General features: G+C 45.8%; 3 protein-coding genes across 8 annotated transcripts in view; 1 reads left to right on the top strand and 2 right to left on the bottom strand.

Annotated features, from left to right (window-relative positions):
- Positions 1–4,510: 4,510 nt before the first annotated feature.
- On the bottom strand, positions 4,511–6,461 carry fabp4a (fatty acid binding protein 4a). Its single transcript, XM_040188980.2, has 4 exons — positions 5,749–6,461; positions 5,389–5,564; positions 5,182–5,283; positions 4,511–4,751 (listed from the first exon to the last, which is right to left on the bottom strand). The coding sequence occupies exons 1-4, from the start codon at positions 5,819–5,821 to the stop codon at positions 4,698–4,700; spliced, it is 405 nt and encodes a 134-aa protein (XP_040044914.1). The 5' UTR covers positions 5,822–6,461; the 3' UTR covers positions 4,511–4,697.
- A 497-nt stretch (positions 6,462–6,958) lies between these two features.
- Positions 6,959–9,234, bottom strand: mrpl53 (mitochondrial ribosomal protein L53). Its single transcript, XM_040188981.2, has 3 exons — positions 9,061–9,234; positions 8,031–8,143; positions 6,959–7,164 (listed from the first exon to the last, which is right to left on the bottom strand). Exons 1-3 carry the CDS (start codon positions 9,153–9,155, stop codon positions 7,046–7,048), a joined length of 327 nt encoding a protein of 108 aa, XP_040044915.2. The 5' UTR covers positions 9,156–9,234; the 3' UTR covers positions 6,959–7,045.
- A 1,988-nt stretch (positions 9,235–11,222) lies between these two features.
- Positions 11,223–25,261, top strand: part of pag1 (phosphoprotein membrane anchor with glycosphingolipid microdomains 1) — a 34,568-nt gene continuing 20,529 nt past the window's right edge. For 2 of the 6 annotated variants that reach the window (XM_040188992.2, XM_040188993.2), the window contains exons 1-2: positions 11,371–11,668; positions 21,939–21,997. The gene's annotated coding sequence lies outside the window, so the exon portion shown is untranslated. Of the gene's footprint in view, positions 11,669–21,938; positions 21,998–23,052; positions 23,377–25,261 lie in introns of all 6 variants that reach the window. The other 4 variants (XM_040188991.2, XM_040188988.2, XM_040188987.2 and 1 more) reach the window with 4 other exon arrangements.

Here is a 25,261-nt window from a genome sequence, read left to right as displayed (position 1 = left end):
GACTTTTTTTTAGTGTCTAGCATTTCTCTGGCTGTAATTGAACAGCGATGCACAGTCACAAACACACACAAACACACACACTAAAAGGCAAGCTGGTTAAACATGATTGTTTATGCATAGCGCTGAGTTTCGACTCTCTCGGGGAAACCATTGTGTTGGCTCTGATATGTATAGCTTCACTTTAAAGAATCCCACCATCCTTCCTCTGAGCCGTACAAATACTCAGCTGGGCCTTAGCTTAGCTTCCACAGGAACTCCGCTGGGGGGCCTTGAAAAACAGTTATTCTTTGTGGTGTTCTCAAAGCCGAACTGGACTTCCTGACAAACAGTGGAGAGGCCTTTAGAAGTTTTAATTCATACTGGCTCTCCACCCGTGCTACTCAAAGCGAGAATAGTTAGAAAAGACATCAAGGGCGATGCATCTAGCAATCATCTCAATCCGTCTCACATGTAAAGGATGTGGGCAAAGATTTCAAGCAAAGAAATCCCAAAACACTTGGCTATTTCTCATACTAGTTGGCTTTCGCTGAGCCTGTGACCTGTGACCTCTCTCTGTGTGTGAGGCTAAAGAGAAAAGAGAAGGGAAAGTTGTCATCGTCGTCTTTTAAGACATGTAGGCATGTTTGTATGAAGCGGAAATTACATATTGTGAGCAGCTAGGAGTACTGATATGTGACAAAGAAAGACAATTCAACCACTTTGGACTGAGCTCCACGTTGCATTCTTTGATCCAAAACAGAGTCTCTTCCTTAAATCCCAGACATGTCTCTCTGGGTGTTTTGGGGAGATAACAGCACAGCCTGCTTCTGTGAGACCAGACAGCTTGCAAAACATCCAGAGACGTGTTGATGAAATCGGAGTTAGTTCTTAAGTGTAACTGGAATGCAAGGTTCATGGGCGAGAAAGCTTGTTGCACGGCAACCCGCCTCCCCTACCGTCCGCTGGGGCCCTGAACTGACATATTTCCGCCCAGCTGTTTGGTTGCTCAGGGAGACTGATCTTGGGTCAGCAACGGGGCCGCAGGTCCTGTGGAGACGATTGGGGAAAGTCCGATCTGTGTTCAGTAGCTTGAGCGAATGGACTTCACAGAGAAACCCCGCCAAGAGTCACTGAGATGTATCTTGGTGGGGGTCGATCACAGGGCTGTCCCTCAGTGGAAAAACACAGTGAGTGGGAGTGGGGCCTCTCCCTGTTCTCCTGTTTTTATTCCAGAACTTCCCAGAGACCAAAGCGGTTCAGACCCAACACGTCAAGCCCCAAGGAGAACCCCCAAGTCACGTTGTTGCAAACTCAAGACATGCTGCTCCTTCGTTTCATCGTTTTTATTCTTTGATGATTAAAATCATTGAGAACAAGCATCAAAAGTGTCCAGGCCATTAAAGTTGCACCACAATCTCCGTTAAATCCCCACATGTTGACCAGCACTCATTCCCAAACTGTTCCCTGGTTGTTTTATATTATTACATTACATTACATTACATGTCATTTAGCTGACGCTTTTATCCAAAGCGACGTACAATAAGTGCCTTCAACCATAGGGTACAAACTCAGGAGAACAAGAAACAAGAAAGTGCAATTTCCTCAAATAAGCCAATTTACAATTTGCTATAGATGAGTGACGTTACAAGTACAATTTAAGTGCTACAATTTGTTAGTCTTTAGTCGAGGTAGAGTCTGAAGAGGTGTGTCTTTAGTTTGCGGCGGAAGATGTGAAGGCTCTCTGCGGTCCTGGTGTCTTCAGAGAGCTCGTTCCACCATATCAGTCCACTGCTTCTTAATGCATGGAGTGAGTTGAATGAAGGGGGGCTGTCATGTACGTATGTGTATTTATGTAATACATTTTAAGTTTAAGTCATATTAGGCAGAGAAATTCTCTGTCCGAGGTGGAAAGACATCCTTGAGTTTGTTCCTCGCTTTCCTGGTTGTTTATATTTCCCGTTATATTCAGTTAGAAAATCCCAAATGTGGTTGTTTGCATTGCAGATTAGTTTGTTGTGACTGAACATTTACAGCCTCAGACGCTGTGGTCCTTCGTGGTCTCGCTTTATTATTAATGTTACAGCTGAGCATCCCTGAATTAAAGAATGAGTGAATGAGTTTGGCCATGAAAGCAGTTCCTCCACCAGCAAACGAATGAATAAAAACTATATCAGGCGTGTATTTGGGTATTGCATCATAAGGGAATGTGGAATTATTTTTGAAAAATCTTGTTTTCTTCCCACATCAATTAATACAATGTGATGTGAATACAATACAGATACACACAGTGCTGGATTCGTTTTGACAGGATTGCCTCACAATCACGTTCATCATCAACTTCAAGTTGACCCCCCCCCGGTCTTTGTGTGCACGTGCCTGACGGGGTGTAAGTTGAGGACAAGCAGGGGACAAGTGAAGGAAGGGTGTCGGCGCCGTGAGTACAGCTTTCCAGATGCTTTGCAGAGGATGTGATTTAATTATTCCAGAGTACAAGACAATCTTTCTTAACAAAAAAACAACCCCCCTGTCAACAAGATACCTTTGTCTTTATAGCACGAGAACACACACTCTTCCTCACAGACAGACACACGCACACACACACACACACAAATGCATGTAGACAAGTGCAGTAAGGTGGTAACACCACATTGTGCGGAGATTTTCCTCCGTCTGCCAGTCGACTCTCAGCAGGCTTCTCACTATCATCGTCCTTCCTAAACACTTTTCCTAATTTTCCCTCTGCTGATGTGAGGTTTGCCGCCGTGAAGTTCAGAGCGTTCCTTTCAAGTGGAATTCCTCCCTTTCCGTCCTGTTTGGCAAGAAGCTAACAGCGTATTATTTTGCATGTACAGGAAGAATCTCTTTCTCCTGCCCACTGATAATGTTTATGGTGGTTTATGGTGGTATGTTTGGGTTGCATCCAACTGCTGTCTATTAAAATCTTGAAGTGGCACTGTAGCACTCGTGGAACATTGCTTACATAGCGTCCACTTTCCATTAATGAAGAAACCTCGAAGACAATCAAATTAAGATGGGAGATAAAACAGGGAGGTGGAGATCTTCCTCATCCCCGCAGTTATCCAAACAAAGTGGTGGAGACGCCTGTGGATCGTGAGCGCTGCACCTGTAAGTCAATCTATAGCAGATGTGATCTCTTCACTCCGGCTGTGAGAAAATGATCATGCTTTTAGAGTATTATTATAATGTGCATACGGAATATCTGGAACAGAATGTAGACAAGAGATAAAAGCAATCGATTGACAAATTGAATTCAGGTGATCTAGTAATTGATAAAACATAGTTTTGTGCTCTGAATGCTTTAACAGTCAAGGTATGAACTATGTCAACCACCATGTTTTTACTCTCCCCTTTTTACTGGTGTAAAGTAATATCCACGTTGACACAAATTCAAATATATATTTGAGATGGTTCATGAGAATTGTCTTATCGCTTCGTGCTTTTGCGGCGGAGCATTTTCCTCATTGACCACAAAGGCAGAATCCTATTTTGGTATTTTTGGATTAACCCTGTTGCTTCTTCCCAAGTAAAATCAAAAAGCAGCTTTGCTGGATAATTTGATGGACCAAAAACCCCTCCACCACTTCCTGGGACCAGATGTTAAGAGTCAGTTGTGATTTCATGAAACACATCTCAATATAGAACACTGTGCACAATAAAGACAGTTAGAACTAGTTTTCCTTTAGGAAAGGACAGCAAACATGAGCTGGGATATTACTCTTCCTTTGAGGCTTTTAAACTATAGTGCTGCAGTTTATTTTGCTGAAGTTTCAGGTACAAAACAGCCTTTAGCTGCAGGAAGTGAATCAAAAACAGAACCAAAGGAAAACTTTTACTCTACTCCCTTGACCTTTACTTGCAGTCCACTGCGATGTAGTAATCCACTTGGCACCTCACCAAAGTACAGTGTACCTTCCTCAAATACTCTCAGTACTATTGTCCCAACAGAAAGGAACAAGCGCGTTGACCCCCATTGCCACCTGTTTTGGCCATTAGGTCCAATCAGTACCACCATCCCTTTTCCTGTCGTGGGAAAGCCTCAGCTCTGGAACAAATCCCCCCCAGCCATACTTACCCAGTGGCCATCACCACAGAGGACCCATAACTAGTTTTAATTCCCACATGTAACGTTTGACCGCCAGAGGAGACTCATTTCCCCACTGACTCCTCTGCATGACTCCCTCAAGACGGCCAAGAGTTCAGGAGTCACCATCAAAACACATCAGGAAATCTCACTTTTACTTGTTTACCGTCAGAGGAAAGGAGTTAGGATCATTTTATGTCACCAAACTGAAATGAGGAGATTGTACATGCAAATTTAGTAGAAAATCGTTTATTACAAGAATGAATTATATCCAGGAACCAGCATGTCGGATTAGTTGGCATGTTCCCATTGGAGCACTTTCTGTGCAGCATTCCTCAGCAGGCAGCCACGAGTGGAATGCTTTCAACAACGCCGTAATTGAAGTGGATTCAACAAGCCAAAATTAAAATAAAATCCCAACGCAGACGGTTTTGACAAATTTTTAAGTGTTTATTCAAATCACAACAATTCAAATGTGTCATGTTGGAGAACAAATTGGATTTCGGCAACAGTGAAGATAAAGAAAAAGAGCAGGCCATATCTTTTCGTTTTAACGCTCATTGAACTGAGCCCCGTCATCCGGCAGTGCATCCGTCGAGTAGGCCGGAGGGGTCCATCACGCCTCCTTCACGTACGTCCTCACTGCGATCACGTCCCCCATAATGCATTTCTGTGGAGAGAGCGAGAGAGCAATCAGGTGCAGTCGAGAAGGAGGCTTAGTAGCAAAGAGGGGAAGCTGAATGTTGAGTTCATGGAAAGCAGTTAAATTCTTTTTTTAAGTCCATGTCACAACTTGTCAACTGTTTAATGTGATTACTAACAGACCTCTTTAAGTCATGGCAACAACGGGACTCAATAGTAGTGAATCGTCCCAGTGCATTTCAGATTTGTTTTAATTAATCAATCATTTTTGCAGCAAGGGACACGTTTTACTTTATTCTGAAATGTTTTAGGCACGGAAGTGAAAATATTTCATATTCATTAACAGAACATGATGCACCGGTGGCGTTTTACAAGAGAAATGAAAGGACGCGTGTGGGTTATGAAGCACCCTTACATTAAAAATAATACTTACCAAAAAAGTAAAATTTAATCCTTACCGCTATTAATTTGCCGTCCGTGATCTCCCTCTCGATATTAGTCTCTTTGCCATCCCAGCTCTGTTTCTGCACAAGCTTTCCGCCCTCCAGAGACACCACGGTCTGCAGGCCACACGGAGACAAAGCCGTTAACTCAACGCACGGAACATAAGAACAAAACGCCGGTCATTGGTGTCGCTTTGCCCGGGGAGCGCAGAGCAAACTGACCGTCGTCTTCCGGTCGTCTGCGGTCGTCTCCTCAAACGGCACGTTGAGCTTGAACCTTATTTCAGTGGTTTTGAAGGTGCTCTGAGACTTGAGGCAGACGACCCCGTCGTCTTCCACGGTCACTATCAGATTGGGCTTGGTCCGATTCCCCACCTGGCGGGTCGCAAACCCCACACCTGCAAAACGCATCACACAAATTAACGCTTAGTCAAAAAGAAAAAAAGTGCAACAGGCACATTTGACAATATAGACAATCGTTTGCGCAATTAGACTTGAAATAAAAGTCGTTTCACTTCACAATTAAGACACAACTGCAGTCTGACAGTAGCTCAACGAGCTTAAATCCACACACTCTCCTACCAATTGCTTTCATGTAGTCATCAAAGTTCTCGCTGGCGATCATCTTCCACGTCCCGACAAATTTCTCGACCATGTTTGCGGTGTTCTGATGCGCAATCCCGGGCAACAAGCAGCGGAGTGACTCTGGGTTCGACTCTCCTCCAGAGGGGGAAGAGACTCGTCTTTAAAGGGCCACGCCGGGAGCGCGCGCGACCAGCGAACGCGGTGGGAGCCAATCACAGCGCGCTACGTCACGTAATTGAGCGTTTATCACCCGCCTCCTATCAATCACTTTGGGGCGAAAGGATGTGTAACTAATAAGCGTATCAAAATGTGACACATGTTATGTTTCTATTCCGAGATTCACTCATTCCTCTGCGTCTTAATATCTCATCATATTTAGTAATATTTAATTTAAGTATTTAATAGTGATTTGTATGATTTATTCTTTAAGCATGCAAAAGCAGTGACGAATCTATAGAGCATCAGCAAATTCTGCCTACTAATTAAGCTACAAATTACAAAATTTAACAGAGAGTCACAGATTAGGTGGTGGAACTAATTTGACTCATTTGGTATCTATAAGAACATATTAGTTATAGTCTTAGAATATTACAGGTAAACTCCAGTAGGCACTGCTGGAAATACATTCGTATTGTGAAAACCCTGAATGTAACATTAATGCATCCTTGTTGAAAACCCTGAAAGTTGCCGATGCTAATAGGACAGAGAGCAGCTAGCAGAGGGGACATGATTTCAGTTATCTGTGCTGGGTGAAAGGGGGAGTGTGGGGGGGGCATCTAAAACTGTGCCAAACTACATTTAAGCCTGCTGTGTCAAAGGTTGGAGCTTGCATAACGTTCTCTGAAACGCTGGAATGATCTCTTTTATCAGGGAAATGGCACATTATGCAAGGTCACACCACGACTGTAGCACGTTCTTTTAGCAGTTAAAGCATTTCAATTGATGCATTTAATATGAACAAAGTAAGCATAGCTGATTGGACTAATGTGGGTCCATTTTTCCCCTGAACCAGACCCTGCAGTGCCTTTTCAATTTGACGCTGACGTTCACGTTGCTAGCAATGGACATCTGTCAGGATTTGATCCTTCGCTGGTAGACGGGTGTGGATCATGTGACTCAGGAGGAAGAGGAGCAAAGTCAGTGTCGCGTCTGTCTGAATCATTTCACAGCACAGTAAATGCACATTAGCTCCAGTGAAAGGTCAAGCTACATTTAAATTAATTACTTTAATAAAGAAAACACCAAATATACACAGCTAAATATAAATTCATTCTGCACAGATTTGAGAGGAGGATCATTTCTTTGCTGCAACTTTTGCCTGCAGGTCCTTGGCCGCACACACTGACTGAAAAGCATTCAGCATCTCGCCGCCCGTCAACTTGGCTCCTTTCAACACCAGCCTGTCTCCGTCTACTGTGGGAGGGAAAGACGAGGACACAATGAGATGACTCACAATGACCCTTATCTCTGTATAAGGAGCAGAGAAGGCAAAAAAAGGTCAAAAGGGAACTCTGAGCAGAAGTCAAGTAGCACACAACGGGCTTCATCTGGACAACGTTTCAACGAGTGACACGTGCTTGATTCTTTGTGCTGCGAGTAATCAGGCAGTGACATCGTCAGCAGGAAACGTCAAGACCAGATCCCGCAATTCTGAGCAACCTTTTCCTGTCTGAACAGCCAGGAACACACAGTGAAGTGATCAACAAAAACTAAATCTCAAGGGACCTTTTTAAAAGAGCATGTGGAACTACAGCAATTACTTCAGCACTGGCTTAAGTGACTTTATGACTGAGGACATTGATGACCAAAGGTAATTTAGGTGTTAAGACGCTTTATGACCCTTTAGTTTGGTTACCCATCTCTTTTCAACTTGGTCGCTCTATAGGCTACAAAGTACGTCAATCAGAATCAGCTTTTTTCAGAATGGCCATGTATGCTTACGCCTGGAATTTGACTCCAGTCACATGTGCTCTCTACAACAAAAACAAAGTGTATACACAATAACAATAACATCTACTTGTTTCACAGCCACAGTCTCTTTGATAAATACTAAGCTGAATGAAACTTCTTGATTGGTGAAATTAAGTCATAAAAAACTCAAACAACATAAAAAAAGAGCCACCATGTGACAGTTGATGTCTCTACATGTATTGAGTGGTTAAATGTCAGGGACCTGTGGGGCAAATGCAAAAACTAAAGCAAACAATCACCCTGCTTCATAAAGTCCCACGGTTAGACATCTTGTCCCACATATTAGAATGTGGTCGGATGACACTTACAGTAAGTAACATCCACCAGGGGTTCAGACCTGTCGTGTTTCACCGTCGCGATCACCTCACAGTTCATGTTGGTAGCTCTGGCCTTCTCCGAGCCCACCATGGTCAGAAACTCCCTGTGGGGCGAGAGGAGCAGATGGGTCGCAGTGACGGAGAGTCAACTCAATTATACATTTCCATCACCTGCTACTGTGCAATCAAGTATTTGACAATTTGGTATTCCCACATTTACTGAATTAACTTCAGCCCCCCAATAGGAGACACAATCATGATTGACCAAACCCGGGTGTTTCCACTTATTTAGCCTGACTAGTGTCCAGACTGTGCTTCTATTTTGTATTTACAGCTTTTAATTTAAGTTTGGTCAGGAACGTAATTAATTTAAATACGCACACCATATGTTCACCTCATATGTAATGGGATTAGCCAGAATAAATACAAAATAAATAAATAAACCATTTGTGAATGGGCAGCGTCTCGAAAGTATAGTGTTAAAAACGCTGTAACTTCAGCCCAAACGTATAAGAAACGCTGCAACTATATAGTTCAGTATGGTTATATGGTTGGTTATTTGGGTAAATACTAAAAGAGTTGAAAGGAAAGCGTATATCGGGTATATTAATATTACTGGAGGAAATCCTCAGTCTTTACATCCACATAGGTTACCGTTCTTCACTCATCACGGTTCAATGAAAACGTCTGTAAACGTGTTATTTTGCTCGACAGGGTTCGGAATCCAGGTTGTGACGATCTTTTAATAAATATATTTTCTTTAATGTTTTTCTTCAAACGTGGCAGTGATGTATATAAATGATTGTTATACAATCGTGATCGGTGCAGTGGATAGGTGATGCATTTTGAACATTTACAGCAATGTGTTTGCGAATGTGTGACGAATCAGGTGAGGGGGGAAACAAACCAGTAGGGACGTAACACCGGTCACCGCGTCGTCAAAATACTCATTTTTCCGACAGAAAAGTCACACAAAAAGGACTCACGGACACAGCGGCGCTTTTACACACACACGTCTTACCTTGTGGACCGAACATTAGACTCAAACGGACAAAACTGAATCGCTATTTTCTTCACAGCCTTTAAGACGACGGTCACTTTGCTTGAAGCCGCCATGTTTTCTGATTTGACCTCTAACCCCGGCGGAGACTTTCCCACGCGGGCCAGTAGAGGGCGCGAGCGGATAACTAAACGAACCAGTGTGACGCAGTCGTCGTGCAAATTAATAAACAATAAGGTATAAAATGTCACAAATAAACACCTTCACCTATAAATTAACAGTGGATTCACCCACACCTGATAAATGTAGGACAGCATGGTGATATTGATTAATATTTTATGCCTCTTCATCAATACAAGTTGTCTATTTTATTTTTCTCTGCTACACTGATTTATATTTCGACCCCCTTAGTTGAAAAACGTGACATTTGATTTGCATCTTGCATTTGCTCTTTGAGAGTTCGAGCATTAATATGTATGATGTATTCAAATGTGTGGTTGGCAATGCTGCACATCTCATGTGTAAATATAATGTGCCAAGAAACAAACAGCGGTTCAGTCACTGGGCATCAAACTGCTACTGGGTTTATCCCAACCTATCCCTCATCTCTCCTATAATGCCAGGTGCCTATTTAACCCCACCGCGATTGTTAATGATTGCCACTATAAATATCAGTGGCATGTATACATGACCTTCTTGTTCACGTCAACATGACAAATCTCATTCTCAAACTCACAGGGAAAGCGAGTGCGGCACCGTCCTGTAATCAAATGACGAACGGTGTCACAGGGCAGAACTATGTTCCGAGAGGACAGTGGGGGGAGGAGGAGGGGGGGGGGGGGTCAATAAAGCTCTCCAAATAGACAATCAAACAGACACATCTCCTAATCAAATAGACGGGGAGGATGGGAAATGGTCTCCAGCTACTGCGGTTTCCTGCACTCAGCAGATGAAAAAAGGTCAAAAGCCCGTCAGGGAAGAAAAACCTGTCAGAAAGGGAAATGCATTTAAATTTTGATCGCGTTAGCACTAAAGTTAAATTTAATCATGGCATGAATTGCCAAGTGTGTGTAAAGCAGTGCAGAGTGGGTGTTTATATCTTTGCCATATTTGGTTAGCGTCGATAAATCCAAACAAAAATTGAGTAAATATTCTTTGGAGTTATCGTTTTTCTGAGTATTATAGAAATAGGAGGAGAACACTGCATATCTGTCTGCTCGTTTTTTCACATTTGCATTTGCACTTCCTCCACATCTGTTCAGTCCTGCTGCTGTGTACTCACAGCCGGTCTGTTTTCAGGGGCGTGAGTATAACAAATATTCTATTCTCAGATCAGCCCAAACTTAATACTAACTTCAACACGCCTCAAGTGCCTTTCCTGAGCGATAGCCTGTGACAGTTGGACAGTGACTCTGGGCTCTAAATTTAGACGTACGGCTGCTGAGAGGGAGAAGCATTTCCTATACACTCCCCACGCCCATATCAACACGCGCACACCACACAGACACTCATTAAGTTGCACTGTTTGTCCGGCCATAAGAAAGTGGGGGAGAAACAATGAATGCTCGAGAGGATGTTTGACCTAAAAGAAAAGAGGTATTGTGCTGGTGCAGGATTTCATCCCTTAAGTCCTCCGTCTGAGTGTAATAATAACTGATGAACTGTACATTTCGTTGTGAAATGATCTCATACAGCGAGGCATGTTCCGCTTTTTGTCTATTTTAAAACTGCTAAAGCTGATACGCTGTTGCCTCTACCTGGTGTGAGATTTCAATAGGTCACAGTTAGTTAAGGGTATACGATCCCCTATTTACGCTTTAGTTTAATACAAATCTGTGAGAATAGCAGCTGAGACATTTGGAACTGATTTTTGGAGAATGAATTGAAAAAGATTGTGTCAACGCTGGTTTAGAGGCATTTGACCCTGAAGACTAATAATGAGCGAGCAAGTAGCAAGTAGCACTTTGGTTGTATTGTATTCACTACAACAGTCACGTTCTGCGTCCATGAGGTCAGATGCTCAGATGTCCAGGGGTCAACCGAACAGTGTGGTTCTTTCTACACATGAAATATAACTAAACACTCCAAAAATAATGGAAAATAGTGAGAAAAAAAATATGTATATAGTTCTCAAAACTTCTTGTGGGAAAGTCGTGAGTATTAAAATCATTGTTGTATTCTGAGAACGCTTTATGTTACCATGGAGATTATTTAATCAAAGAAATGTCGGCTCGTAAACGCGGAGCCTTGTAGGCTTCACCAACCGGGAACTGCATTTCCCACAAAGCAGTTCGCCGCAGCAGCTCTCTCTCTCTCTCTCTCTCTCTCTCTCCCACTCTCTCTCTCTCTCTCTCTCCTCCCACCAGCGTCCTGCTGCCGGTCGGAGCTCTCGCAGCGGCTCAGACCCAAACGAGCGGCTCCGTGTCACGTCCAGAAAATGTGCGCAGGGTGAAGAGCGTGCGTGCGTGTGAGCGTGAACACCCTCATAGGACACCGCCTGTCTGGCGCCTCCAATAATAATAATGTCGCACCGGAGCCTTTAGACGAAGGGTACACGCGCACTAAACAAGCCCACCACTTTCCGTCCAACCAGCCTCTTTTTTCGGACAGACCTCCTCTCTTTTCTCCGGTAAGAGCTCGCACACTTCCTTTGTTTAAACTTGTGTTCTTTGTGGTTGCTACTGTTTCACATCGCTGCTGGAAGCGTGTGCACTGCGTGCGCGTCGGGAAACTTGGGCGAGCGCGCTGTGTACTTGTGACCGCGGAGAAGCGCCGGAGAGGAGACTTGTTGCCTCTCACACCGAAGCGCGTGTCCGCCACCGGAGCAGCGCGCGCGGATGCTGATGCTGCGGCCGCCTCTGCGGACTTCGGTCGGTCTTTTTGGTCCAATAGGCTCGAGGTTTGTGTGGCGTCTGGTCCACATTGCGGGCTCCTCGGCTGCTGCAGTATTTTAATGTTTGCCCAATTTATTGTTTGCAATTATATGGCAATATGGCGCCAAGTGCTTTAGCACAACATGGCTTTAGGTGCTTTCTTTCATAGCCGTGAACATGAATGTTCTTATAAAATCAATGGACTTATATTGTGTCTATATCGAGCTGTATGATCTACATCCAAAGCAGGTTCAAACCGCAGGTTTAGGCTTCCTTCCTCTTTCCTCAAGCTGTTTTTTATTGCATGACTCAACAACATTTGTGGGGAACTATTTCATTTTCACACTGACAAGTACACAGCCTCTCCTTCCACGAAACAAACACGCCTATGTGATGTGATGATGTGATGACACACACTTCTTCTTCTGTAACTGTAAATTTGAATTTCCTCTCAACCCCCCCCCACCCCTCCCCATTGGTTGTTGCATCCACCCTGCAGCAGACTGGCCGACACAGAAGTTGACATTCGCTTCAGCAAACACAATTTGCACTTTGTTTCAGCTTTTCCCTTTGCTTTCGCTTCACTTCCTCGTGTTTCACGCTAAACATTAATGCACTCTGTCATTCACTGACATCTCTGTATAGCAACGCGGTGAATAAACAACCGCCGCTTTGGATCCTGCACCCGTGCCAAAGATGAGCGTTGAGTTCTTCAAACACCCCTCTGTGTTTTAAGTCCAACGTGGAGGCAGAATGGACCCTGTGATGCTCAGCGCCCGTCCGTCTCTGCTTGCTTTGTGCCATTCTATTGCTGGCAGCCTTTTGCAGCCCACGACGCACGCACGGCCCAAAAAAAATGTCCGTGCACGAGTAAATCTCTGTCACTCGCAGATGACTGTGTAAGAGGACAGCAGCACGGCAGATGCTCTGTGACTTTAGCCCGCGTAGTCATGGCGTGCTGGTGACGCTGGTATTTGGATGGAGACCAGGCTGGGAATGTGCAGCTGTTGTACCAAAGAAGGGGAGGCGAGTGAGCAGCAACGGGGGAACTGCACCGAACTGCACCGGTTCAAGTCAGAGGAGAGCGGCGGTGCTGATATTGGGCTGAACTGAGAAGATTTTGTGGTTAATTATTTTAAATTACATGCATTTGAAAACCCAGAGGCCAGGTATATACATCCGTATGGTTGTGACTGCAACAGTTGGACATTGCATTTCCGAATTTGCAATCAGGAGGAATTTTTTGGCCGTCTCAAGCTAATAACCATCGCCCGTCTTCTCAGTGAGATTACAGGTGTGGGAGCGGCGCAGCACTGTTCCCTTTAAGTCTTTTCTCAGGTGCATTTGAGCCGGCCTGTTCATTTCTTGAGGTAGGCTTTGAGTCACGGCACCTTGATGTTTATCCATTGCCCGTTCCCTATTCAGCGGGGCCTGAACACCTGAACAGCTGCAATTCTTTCCCCCCATGAACTGGTCCTCATTAAGGACCCAGCGATGCTGCTACGGGGAACCCAGCGATCCTGAGGAGGATCGACCTCTCGTCTCACCGCTGTGAAAGTAGTGGTTTCATCACGGGCTGTCAAGGCTCCACACGTTTCACACTCTCATAAGCAACAATTCCAGCGTGATGTGTAGGAAGGTGTGTGTGTGTGTGTGTGTATAGTATAAAGCGCTGTTGCGTGTTCATGTCGGATAGCGTTTCTTCTTCCATTGATGTGGAATGAAGCAAAACAGAGGAGCCGCATGTAATTATTTCCCCTTTCAGATGGAGCTGCTGCTGCTGCGCTCGCCCTGCCGGGATTTGATTTCGTGGCTCTAAACCACTAAACACGACTGAAGAGGTCGGCGCGTTACATTTTCATTAGGAAAAGTTCCTTTCCTGACACGACTCGGCCCAAAGCTGTTTGTGCCTTTCGCCCTCGCACGTGAAGAGGAAGGAGCTGACGCGGTGCCGCCCGGCCACTGGGCGGAGAGGTGTCCGCTGCTGACATGAACTTTGGTAATAACGGTGGATGCGTGAGGCCGTACGGGTCGGGGAGACAGCGGCGTCGGTGTCCCTTCGCTTGTCTAGAGGGTTCCGTATTATCTATTGGAGGGTTCTGTCAGCGAGCGGAGCAGTGAGAAAAAGAGAAGCTATTAGATGAGAAAACACATGAGAGTCCTAATAATAAAAAGGATGTATTGATCTCCAGTACATCAGTTGTGTTATCGCCGGTGCTGCGCCCGGCAGGATTGATTTTGCATTTGTTCTGCACAGCGTAAAGGGCACTTGTTGTGCTTTTTGAGGGAGTTATTACAGCACCCAAAGTGTCTCCGCTTCGCCAGTATACGCAATCTTCCAAAGACTTGACAAAGTCTACTTCGCCGCGTTGAGCTCACAAATGCTCAAATTCCGACAGCAAAAGAAGCCCATGTTGAAAAAGATAGCTGACAAATACTCTCCCCCCTTCCCCCTCTCCTCCCCCACACCTCAGTAAGATGAGGAAATGCTTGTTTATTCAATGTTCAGCTTAGCTAAACCGTTAAAATTACACTAGTTAATTAATGATGGATCCAATGATGGTTCCTTTTTTGAGAAAAGATACATCATCCAGTGTTGGAGTTTGGAGTAAAGATAAATCTTATTAACTTTCTTCAGTTAATAATTTGGACGTGATCCAGTTTTGTGGGAGATTGTCTGATCCATGACATGTTTTAACAAACTTTGCATTTTTTCTTCCTCTATGTTATTTAAACATGTTTCACTTTCAATAAGGAACGGCGACACCTCTGAGATAAGAAACGGCTGACCTCATACCGAACGGAGGAGTGCCAAAATAATTTGTGTGTGTGTGAGAGCACTGCGTCACACGCGGACTTGTTTGTCTAATCCTGTGAGATTGTTTTTCGGATTTAAAAAGACTAATATGTCAACTATTTGGGCCGTGGAACGTGGTTTGCAGGCCTGACCCAACCTCACCCGACCTCACCCGACCTGAGATTGCATCGGGGAAGCTCCGTTGGGAAATGAAAGTTCCTCTTCCCAGGATTGCTGGTAGCACGAGTTGTTGTGTATTCACCCGCCAGCGAGAAGACAGGGCCGTGGAATTCAAAAAATGACGCTTGTTCTGGTGTCTCTGCCTTCTGATGTAAGAGGAGATTAAAGCTCCCCTCAGACTCGGGAGATGAATCTCGGCAGATAAAGCGAGACGGTTGCTCCTCTGAGTTTGAAATTGTTCCCTCGAACTACATCAGGTATGATCTTTCATGCTTAAATGAATAGTTCTCTGCAGAACATGTTCAACTATCTGCATTCATGCTGGTGAGTTAGATGAGAAGATTCATGCCTCTCGACACTTAGCCTAGCGTAGCTTAGCATAGAGACGTCAAGTGGGAGGAAACATGAAGCCCGTCTCCCGTCACAAGGTTAGTTGTACCAACGCAAAGAAACCTGAGCAGCTCCAGACTGTCGCTTCGGTTTGGCCGTACATGGTGTCATCACGAGAGCAGACGGGCGAACTTCTCAGGAAAAGCGTTTCGCGTCGCCCACCCGTCTCTATTCTCGTGCTGCAGGGCCTGTTCACCTCTTATCACGGGTTCTCATTGTTGCCTCTTGTTCTTCAAGTCAAATGGAGTGATGCCAAGTGCCGGGAGGGGGCAAGCAGCCACATCCTGTGTGAGACGGGTGGTCCCCCCCCCCCCTCCCCCCCCGATAAACACAACAAATGACACTCGTCCGAACGAGCCGTAAACTTGAGGCGGCCGAATGTCGGGCGGCGTGTGGAGGGGTGAGACGAGGCGATGGACTGTGGACACATGGCTGAGTGAACACAGTGTGCACAGAAAGTCCCTTCTTCTTTGGTGTAAAGTGCTGCTGATGCAGCAGACCGACACACACACACACACACACACACACAGTCACACACACTGCAGGGATGCTATAATGTCACCCATGAGGAGGATTGTCACCTCACACACTCTGCTGGCTCACACACTCGCACACACACACACACACACACACGTACGCACAAATCCCTTTTCTCTGGCTACCTCTCTGCTGGACTCACCTGTGCGTCCCTCTGATTACACAAGCAAGCCGTTGTCCTTGTCCGCATGTCTTCTGCTCCTTTCGTCCCCAAAGAAAAAAGCCATTTAGTGAAAACGTTGAGCAAGAAGTCCCTTCTTCTTGTCTTCTTGTTTTTCGGGTATTTCTTCTTTCATGAAAGAAGAAATGCTAATAAGGTCATTGTGTGTTTACGGGGTGAAGTGTCAGACATCATGCGTTTGGCGACAAATAGAATATCTGTTCATGGACAGTTTATTAACTGGAGCCGAATGAGGGTCATTGGGGACACGAGGAAAAGACAAAGAGGCGATTGTTGGTTTGCCTTCTGACGTCTTTCGTGTGTGTGTAGTTAGCATTCAACATGCACGCAGTAAAGTGCATGTGTGTGTGTGTTTCATGCACCCAGTGGCTGGACGTCTGGGTGCACGTATCAGGTGGTGGTGTGGGGAGCTTTGTGCTTGTCTCCGTCTCTGTGCAGACGAAGGAATGTGACGACCATCCATCACCAGCGAGCTCGGCCCGGCTCACACCGCCTTACGCCGTGTCTCCATCTGTCCGCGCCGGACATTTCCAAACTCACTTTGTCCCTTCGGGCCTATTCTATACATTTACTTTCCTCCACTCTGACCGCCTGTCAGCATGTCTCACTTATTCACACTTCCCCTCCGTTTGTCGCCTTTCAATTCCTCTTTTGTTCATCCATCGCCCATCTCTCCTCCAGCCTTTCCCCTTGTACTTTCTTTTCTACTCTCTACCTTCTGCAACCTCGCCCCTGCATTGAATTTGAGCAGAAAACACACACACACACACACACACACACAATGATTGTCTGTCCTGCTTACAATTGAAGCGTACCTCCCTCTTCCCTTTTCCCAAGCAGGCTCATAATAGGAAATGCCCCTGTTATTTTTACGGGCACTGGTGTATTAATATAAGCTGTTGGACAAACAAGGTGTGGGTACGTGCTCTGCTAAGTGTTCGCTCTGATGAAATGCGATATAGCAACAACACGGGGATGATCTGACAGGGTAGAACAAGAGTGGGGAGTACGATGCAATACCTCCTCAGAAGAGCATTGGTTTGTGGTTTGTCTCTTCTTAGAGTTCAGAGAAATAAGTGCATGAAATGTCTTTCCTGCGTCATCTTGTATCTTTGTTGCCGAAGGCCACAAAGGCACCACAATTAATGTATGAATGAGGAACTGACAAATGTGCAAACAGTGCTGAAAAGATAAGGTAACGTCTTATTTCTTTGTTTATTTGACTGTAATGTGAATAGAGGAAGCGTTCGGTTCAGATTCCTCTTTGGACTCTGAGCGAACGCCCGTTGGAACTCATGGCTGACGAAGAGGAAATGAGCTTCTACTGTCATCCATTTTCCTCCAGAGAGAAGCCTTCAACCAAATGACTGTTTACTACAGGGAGAGTATTTGTTAATCCCCTTTAGGGCTTCATTGTTTATTCTTTTATTAGACAACATGACGAGTGTGTGCGTTGGGAGGAGGAGACGGACGACACGGCTTGGATTTGTATTGGCAACATGAGACCAACAAGAAAGCTTGAGGAGGATGCAGTTATTGCCATTAGTGTTGTTTACACGTATTTTTTGCTCCACGAAATGATGGGAATTGTTGTACTGATATCTGCAAACCATCCGAGGAATTCACTCTCCATTTCCTTCTGCCCCCCCCCCCCTCTCCTCCGTCCCTTCTCTCCATCTACGTCGCCGCTGAGCTCTGTGAATAGGCCGCTTGTTTGCCTCCGCCGGCTGCTGGTAAACACGCCTCACTATCCAGGAGCAGACAATGGAAACGTAACGGGCTGAAGGAAGAACGAAGAGAGGGAGGGAGGGAGAGAGAGAGAGAGAGGGAGGGAGGCAGAGAAGTAGACAGGGGGAGTTGCGAATGAGTGAGTAAATATAATTGGGGAAAAGATATTTGTGCCAAGAGGAAGAACAAGGAGTTGACTGTTGAGGAGCCGTTCAAATAGTTAAATGATCCTTTGAGGTTTTTTTCTAATGATGCTGTCGCAAAAGAAAGTCCCCCTTTGGGGATAACTAAAATAATTTACTCTATGTACGAATAGGCCCGGGTAGCAGAACTTGGTGCTTTGTTTTGTATCAACTGAAATGTGTTCTTGAATGATTGCTCTGATTCTTTACCACCCACAAAGGGTTGTGTTGTAATTCATGGATTTATCAATGATTTGAAGAACTGTAACAAATCCTGTTAATCACAGTTAATCATTCATGAAATCTTGAGTTGTTAATTGATATTTATGAGATGTTGGTGCAGATGCTGTGCAGGTCATGTGATCCAGTCACACGCAGGGCTTTTTCACAGCACTGCAACAAAAGAGGATCGCTGCTTTTTCTTTTCTTTTTTTTCCGCGGAAAGCTTTACAGTTTTGGGTCTTGGACTGTTTTGTTGAACATGAGAAATCCGGCGGCTCTGCGGTTGAACCCTGACTTCTGCATTCTGTCAAACATTTATCTTTGACTTGTTTAATGTTCCTCCACAAAGCTCGGCCAGGTTGAGAAGAGTACACACAAAGCCCAGGGACATGCGCTTCAAAAAATGCCAACCAAGCTCGCGGAAGCAAAAGATCGAGGGGCTGATGAAAAAGAGAGAGCGTGTTTGAGCTTTAATAAGGAGGAGACATCACAGTGGGGTGCTGGGCTGAGCCGCAGTGAACGGGGTTTGAACCGGAGACGCGGCCCTGAGCTTTCTAAGCACACTGAGGGGCCGAGGAGAGGAAGTGATGGGAGGAGAGAAGAGTTAAAGAAAAGACAGGATTAGGAACGGGGGGAGCAAACATAAAGTGGGAAGTAGTGAAGCGAGGAATTAGGATGTATAATGGGATAGATGATGAGTTTGTAAAAGAGGGTTTTAGGGTGGAGGAAGGGTGGAGGATAGGGCAAAGACACGGGCAACATTTTGGATTTGGGGTATTGAGCCAAAGATAACTCTCTGATACGCGAGGAACACGGACATGACAGAGAATTGAGGGGGAATTGTTCTCTCTGAAGTTGTCGGGGGCAAATAAGAGACGGCCCGATGACGCCTGTTCTTATCTCTCAATAAATAGGAACCTATTCCGTCCTTCCGCTTGTCACTTCTCTCCTCTCCCATCCTCACACAGGCAACTTTGCCTTTCGTTTTAGTCACGCACAAACACACAGACGCACACATTTATGTACACAGACTCGTGCCAATAAACACACACCCGGGTTGTAAAGCGGTGCATTAAAACCCTGACTCAGAGCACCAAATGCGGCTGGGGGATTAGCTTCTTTTCAAGCATGTTACGAGGGTTATTTTTAGGCTCCTCTCGGCCACACAATGGCTCATTAGGAAACGCTGTAGCTTTTGGCTTTGAGTTGGTTTTCAGCGCTCATTGATTTTGACGACAATTTTTTTTTTTGCAATATAGATGGTGGGTTTCTGGGACTCTAAACTGAGATGGTTTGAAATAGATGTGGGTTGTCACACGCGCGGCGTTGGCCCCGAGCCCTCGCAGTAACAGCGCGGCCGCGCTCTCCTGTCGAGCACGCTGGATGCTGAAAGCAACACCGCTAATGGCTGCACGTTACCTGTTACACACACACACACAACCTATACGGACACACACCAGAGACTCGTTGCTTTTCCATTTTCTCCACCTTCAGAAACTTAACAGAATAGCTGCCACGCGTGTTCAGACGAGTACCGTGTCTGTCTGCATTCCATCCTAAACCTAAAGCCCCCCCGCGGTGCTCTCCCAACAGCCCCGGCGACTGCTCCAGAAACGTCACGTCCCGTTTGCTCCCATGTCTGCGCGGCTTTTAAGCTGATGGCTGGAGGCCTGCGTGGAGGCTGCTCATCGAGTTATGCAGTGCCTGTGCTTCACAAAACTCGACGTTGTCAACCGAGCAGTCAACATCTGAGGGGGGGGGGGGGGGGGTAAGACCATGCAGAGCTTCTGTTGAACCCAAGTCGGCGTCGCGCTCGGTGTGAAGCGCACAATCTGCTCCTCCTTTGGTGGAGCTCTTTGCGAAATGACAGCATGACAGCTGTCGATTTGTCTGTTCATGAAAACTAGTGTGTTCAGGCTTCTGCTTGATATTGTCATCCGCCATTCTTTAAGTTGTATGCACCGTGTAGTGCATTTTGTCACATTGTGTTTTCAAGTGTTTTCCACATCTGCGTGCGTCCGTTCCTGCACGTGCGAGCGCCTGAAAGGTCGGCATTATCAGCGCCTTGGCAACAAGCAAACGGAGAGCCACTGAGTCCTGTTCTGTCTTCTGTCGCTTCGTCAAGGCCCCGTTGCCCCTGGTTACAGGGTTTCTAGGGGATGGATGGACAGACCGCCAAAATGCCAGCTAGGCATGTGGGCGCCCTGTATCCTGAGCTCCTGCCTTTCATCCCCACTCATCATCCTCCCCTTTTATGTCGCACCCGCAGAATCCTTTGAATGTATTTTGGCTCCGTGAACTTAAAGGTGCCAACGGGTCAACCATTTGGGGATTTGGAGGCAAAGTTTGTGTGCTTGTGCAGTCATTTACATTCACAAAGTCGCGTCTTAGCAGATTGAACATGGGGAATGTAGATTGTTTGTTTCCAATTACCAAGTCGTCATGGTGATGAACGGGCATGTCAGCGAGCGTCGAATGAATCCTTGTAACAGACTTTCAATTATTATTCCTCTTGCACACAGAATCATCATGCACCATTGGGATGGGTGTTAGGATGTGTTGTGTTTGTAGTGTGTGTGTGTGTGTGTGAGAGGTAGAGAGAGGCAGAGAGAGAGAGAGAGAGAGAGAGTGGAAAGGAGTGGAGGTTTGAGGCGCCAACAAAGAGGATGTGTCTGGCAGCTGTGTCATTTTGCAAAGTAAAGGATTATGGGAGGTTTACAATGAACGAGCAGGAGGACCCCCGCCCCAACCCCCACTCTGACACACACACAACTTTCCCTCTACAGTGTTTGTGTGGGTGTGTTTAAGAGTAAGTGAGTACATGTACGTTCATCGCTCAGTTCCTGTCACTCAGTCATTCACAGCTGGCAACTGCGACACTGACACAAAGTCACATGTCACACAAAATCAACGCAGAGAAACTTACTCAATAAACTCCGTTGTGTGGTGGATGAACAGGACAGGAGTTGTTCCCGAGCGCTGCTAAGAAGGGTGACAAAGGTAAACAAACTGCGCATGTTGACAGTGACGTCTAATCCCGCCTGCTCTTTACCATCTCAGTGCGATTTGAACGTGGATGTGTCATCAACATGTACGACGCCGGCGGCCAGTCATCGGGGATAATCCGCGTTTCTCTGTGTGTGGATGTGTCATCTCTCGCGCAGCCAAACTTTAAGGGCGTTTTCAAATCCGGCGAGGCGTCCCGGGCCGCCGTTATGCATTGTCATTTTTATTGCCTATTATTGTGACACGCTGCTTTGGTGCGTCAAGACCTGGGGAGGGCGAGCGACCTCCAAACATCGGGAGGGATGTATAACAAGCTTGTCTTGATCCCCGTTTGTTTGTCATACAACACACACACACACAGTCTCTCTCTCCCGCCCTCCTCCACCCATGGGGGCAGGCAGGTGGGGAGGATCGCCACAGGCTACAACCAATTTCATTATTAATTCATCTACTTTTTTAATTCATAATTTAGTGGATGCAGTGAAACACAATGGCAGATGTTCACCAGAAGTCATCAGAGCCAAATGTAATGCGTTTCAAATGTTTTGTCTGACAGTTGGAAGTAAATGCATAATGATATTAAGCATAGAAAAGTAAATCCTTACATTTCAGGAGTTGTTGTTTTTAACAACATTAAAGTGTAAAAACGTAAAGTTCCGTAGTTGCGATGTATCACATTACCTGGGCTGCTGTAAAAGAAAATGAATCATTGGGAAATATGCCTGGTTATTTTACTTGATCAGACGATAATGAAGGTAAAAATGTTAAAAGTCAATAATACATTTCCGTTGTGTTCTCCCCAGATTTCAAGCGACGGCTTCAAGTTTCCGGTCTTGTCCGATCAACAGTCCAAAACACAAAGGTAATCTAGTAGTAGTCTACCAACAAACATTTCAGCTCCACATGTGATTCTCTGCTGATAAAACACAAACTCTCTGTTCTAAAATGAACCTTCCTGCCAGCCACCATCTCTTTGTGGGTCAGTGCACTCATGAACACCATGTGTGTTGCTGGTTTGAGTGCAGGTTGGAACATGTGTCACATGTCACACCTTTTCACACCACCAGTTGTTGTTGTTATTGTAGACTGTGTGTGTGTGTGTTTCAAACCTTCTACTGCAAACCTTTTTAGCCTTTCAAAGCGGGTGAGATTTTCCTCAGGGGGCTAAATCGAGTCTCCCGGCAGCTCGCTGCGCTTCAGCCAGTCAATTCATGTCTTCGTTTACTTCACTTCCACTTTATCATTTCCTGTAGGAATCCTAGAGGATGAGGTGGGGGCCTTTTGGACCTATTCTCCAAACATCCGTTAAAGCTTTCTTTACCCTCTCGGATCTTCTCATGAAAGGACTCTCAGCGTGATACTTTTTCTTTTAACGGTTGCAGTCTGGCTGATTTAATGGAACCTCGTGATCACGCGGCGGACTGCAAGAGGTCATTTTAACAACCGTAAAGTGTGTTAATATTATATCATCTCTTTTCGTTCCATTTAATTAATGAGGTTTGGGGATAAATGGAAAAACAAATACTTTATAAGCAGTATTCGTGTTGCAGGAATAATTCAATTCTAAAAGTATACAGTCTCCACAGAAAGTCTTTACTTAATTTTAGATTCCTGAGAATCACTGCATTTAACTTTTACTCCTTTCCATCAAAAACGACTGTGTTTTTTTGTGGCTTTTATATTTCCTCTATTTTGCTGTTCTTTCATCTGTGAGGTTTCTCAAAAAGAAACATGTCAGCGTCTTCATGGCCAATCTTTGCACACGCACTTCAAAAAAAAAGAAAGTAAAAAGGACTTGAAAGCTGAAATAAACATTCCCTCTCCCTTCCAAAGAAAGAGTATCCAACTTCAAACACTGGGAATCCCCCCTTTTTTATAGCCAAACAGTTTCTAACTCCTCGTGGTCTGTGTTTGCAGAAGTTGTGGGAGGTTTAGCAACAGCGACGTTGGGTGCAACCAGCTGTGAATCAGCGGCATGGCAGCAGAACAATAGTTGCCGCGGCCTGCGACGCTAAGCGAGAAGGCTAACCGCACAACAAGGCCGGGAACAGTCAAAACACAGGAAATTAGCTGCTGTTTACTTTCACTCGTCTAGACGACTTGCTCCCACTGATTAAGTGCAAAGAGCCCCCCCCCGTGGATCTCTGCTCTCCGGAGGTCACCGCCGCCCGCTTCGTCGTGAGCCACGTTTGACGACCCGTTTGTGGCCCCCACGACCTGTGCTGCGGCGCCAGCCCTACGGTAATCCCTCAGCGACCCAGAAAGTGATTTCTAGAGCAGCTGGTAATGTGGGCCACCGGCCGGACCTCACAACAATGCCGTCATCTGGCCGGAGGAAGCGGCGGCAACTTAGCGTGCATTATTAAAAGCACCGTGCCGCTGTACGGAGTTCAGCTCTCCTGCAAGTGATTCTGGTCTTCTAACAGCAGCTCCGTTGCATATTGATAAGAACTGCCAGTGTTGGAGTGCACACACACACACACACACACACACACACACACACACAATCACACATAAACACGCACACAATGGGGATTGTAGAAATTACAGTGTGTGTGACCCAGAGGGTTTTAATAACTGTAGAAGGGCTGATGTCACTTATCCCACTTATAAGGCCGTAGGATTAGAATGAAGTATTGTGTGTGTGTGTGTGTGTGTGTGTGTGTGAGGAACAGGCAAGCTGTATTTCCGAGGTGAGGGATAATAGGAATAGTGCTGTCTGACTTTTTTATTAAATCTTAACAACCCCGGTTTAGCTTTGAACGCTAACGCACAGCTGCTCGCGGAAGCATTATTCAATGTTTAAGCGCAAAACAAGATAGCAGGATTTCCCAGGATGCAGCTGCATTCCTGTCGCCTCATGGGGATCTCTGGAGGACACAGACGTTAAACCGGGGGGGACGATCCCAACAAAGTGCACTGTTCTCTGGGGCATCTTTTTCCAGATAAGGCCGCCGTCTCACAGCCTCTGATGAAGCTCTCTGAAAGCGTGTTGTTTAGCGTGTGCGGGTGGCCGGTTTACATTCCACTGATTCCTCACGGGAATGCCGCTCTCTTTCCTCTGTTCCCCAGCTTATCTGCCTGGGAAGGTACGCGTGTGTGTGTGTGTGTGTGTGTGTGTGTGTGTCTGTCTGTGTGTGTGTTTGGTATATTTTTAGACTTCTCCCTGGAATACAATTGGCAACTGTCCTCACATATGAGATTACACCCGGAAGAACTCCCCCCTCCTCTCGCAAACAAACACATCCTGATGGACTCTTTAACCTTGAGCGGACTTCTGTTGGAGTTGCAAGTGGGAATTGAATGCTCACGTGTACGGCGTGCACCTAAATGCATCATCCTGTGCAGCCCTCAGCTCTGCATCCTGCCTACCTGAAAGGCTTGTGTACATAAAAGTGTCGTCTGTGTGCTTTTTCCAAAATCAGCCCTGTAATGGAGATTTCGAGGGAAGATGTTTGGGGGAACAAAAATAACATCAGCAATCCGCTTCAGCTTAGTGGAGAAAATCTGCAATCTGCTCTCTGGCTCCGTTTGCACTTTCATTCTCCGCGCACGGCCGTCCGGCAGTGAACTTGTTGCTCGCAATTCCATTTTAAGAAGAAACTATTACGCAACGTCGAGCTAGGGTGCTCTTTTGTATGAATGTTTTGTTGGAAATTAGAACAGCGTAATAGATCTAGACTAGATCTACAGAGTGCGGCACGCTGCAAAGCTCAAGAGGCAGTTTAATTCACTCAGCCTCTTTTCAAAGAAACCATGTCTGTTTTTCCTTTGATTGACTTCCTCCTTTGAAAAAAATCCGTGCCATCGACAGCGAGCAACATCCTGTCTGCTCCGTTAGCCACAATAATTGATATGACGCTGACAGACTGTCAGGAAGTTCTTAAGCGATCAAGCCAAAGATGTTATCGTTACACATTGCACCCAGGGTGATCTCAACCCGGAGAGATTGCCACCGGCAGCACTCGGGGGGTCAGAACGGCGTGGAGTGTGTGTTTTGCGCACACTGCGTTAAGTGTCGGGGGGCCTGGGCTAATGGCCTGATGCGAGCTCGCGGTCAGGAGCATTCAGAGATCATTTACAAATACTGGAAGCGTAATGGCTCTTGATTTTCAAGGGGGGGCCC

This window comes from Gasterosteus aculeatus, chromosome 10 (genome assembly GCF_964276395.1).
Source record: "Gasterosteus aculeatus chromosome 10, fGasAcu3.hap1.1, whole genome shotgun sequence".
Classification (NCBI taxonomy): Eukaryota; Metazoa; Chordata; class Actinopteri; order Perciformes; family Gasterosteidae; genus Gasterosteus; species Gasterosteus aculeatus.
Note: the sequence above shows the minus strand (reverse complement) of the source record. Positions and strands in the feature narration are given on the sequence as shown.

What these genes read in the sequence shown, in the direction of transcription:
- fabp4a (XM_040188980.2), bottom strand. Translation starts at nt 5,821, where the DNA reads ATGGTCGAGAAATTTGTCGGGACGTGGAAGATGATCGCCAGCGAGAAC. An exon ending in TGACTACATGAAAGCAATTG is followed by an intron (nt 5,565 to 5,748) that starts GTAGGAGAGTGT and finishes TGCGTTTTGCAG; the next exon opens with GTGTGGGGTTTGCGACCCGC. An exon ending in CAGACGACCGGAAGACGACG is followed by an intron (nt 5,284 to 5,388) that starts GTCAGTTTGCTC and finishes TGTGGCCTGCAG; the next exon opens with ACCGTGGTGTCTCTGGAGGG.
- mrpl53 (XM_040188981.2), bottom strand. Translation starts at nt 9,155, where the DNA reads ATGGCGGCTTCAAGCAAAGTGACCGTCGTCTTAAAGGCTGTGAAGAAA. An exon ending in TCTAATGTTCGGTCCACAAG is followed by an intron (nt 8,144 to 9,060) that starts GTAAGACGTGTG and finishes CTCGCCCCACAG; the next exon opens with GGAGTTTCTGACCATGGTGG. An exon ending in CCTGGTGGATGTTACTTACT is followed by an intron (nt 7,165 to 8,030) that starts GTAAGTGTCATC and finishes TCCCTCCCACAG; the next exon opens with TAGACGGAGACAGGCTGGTG.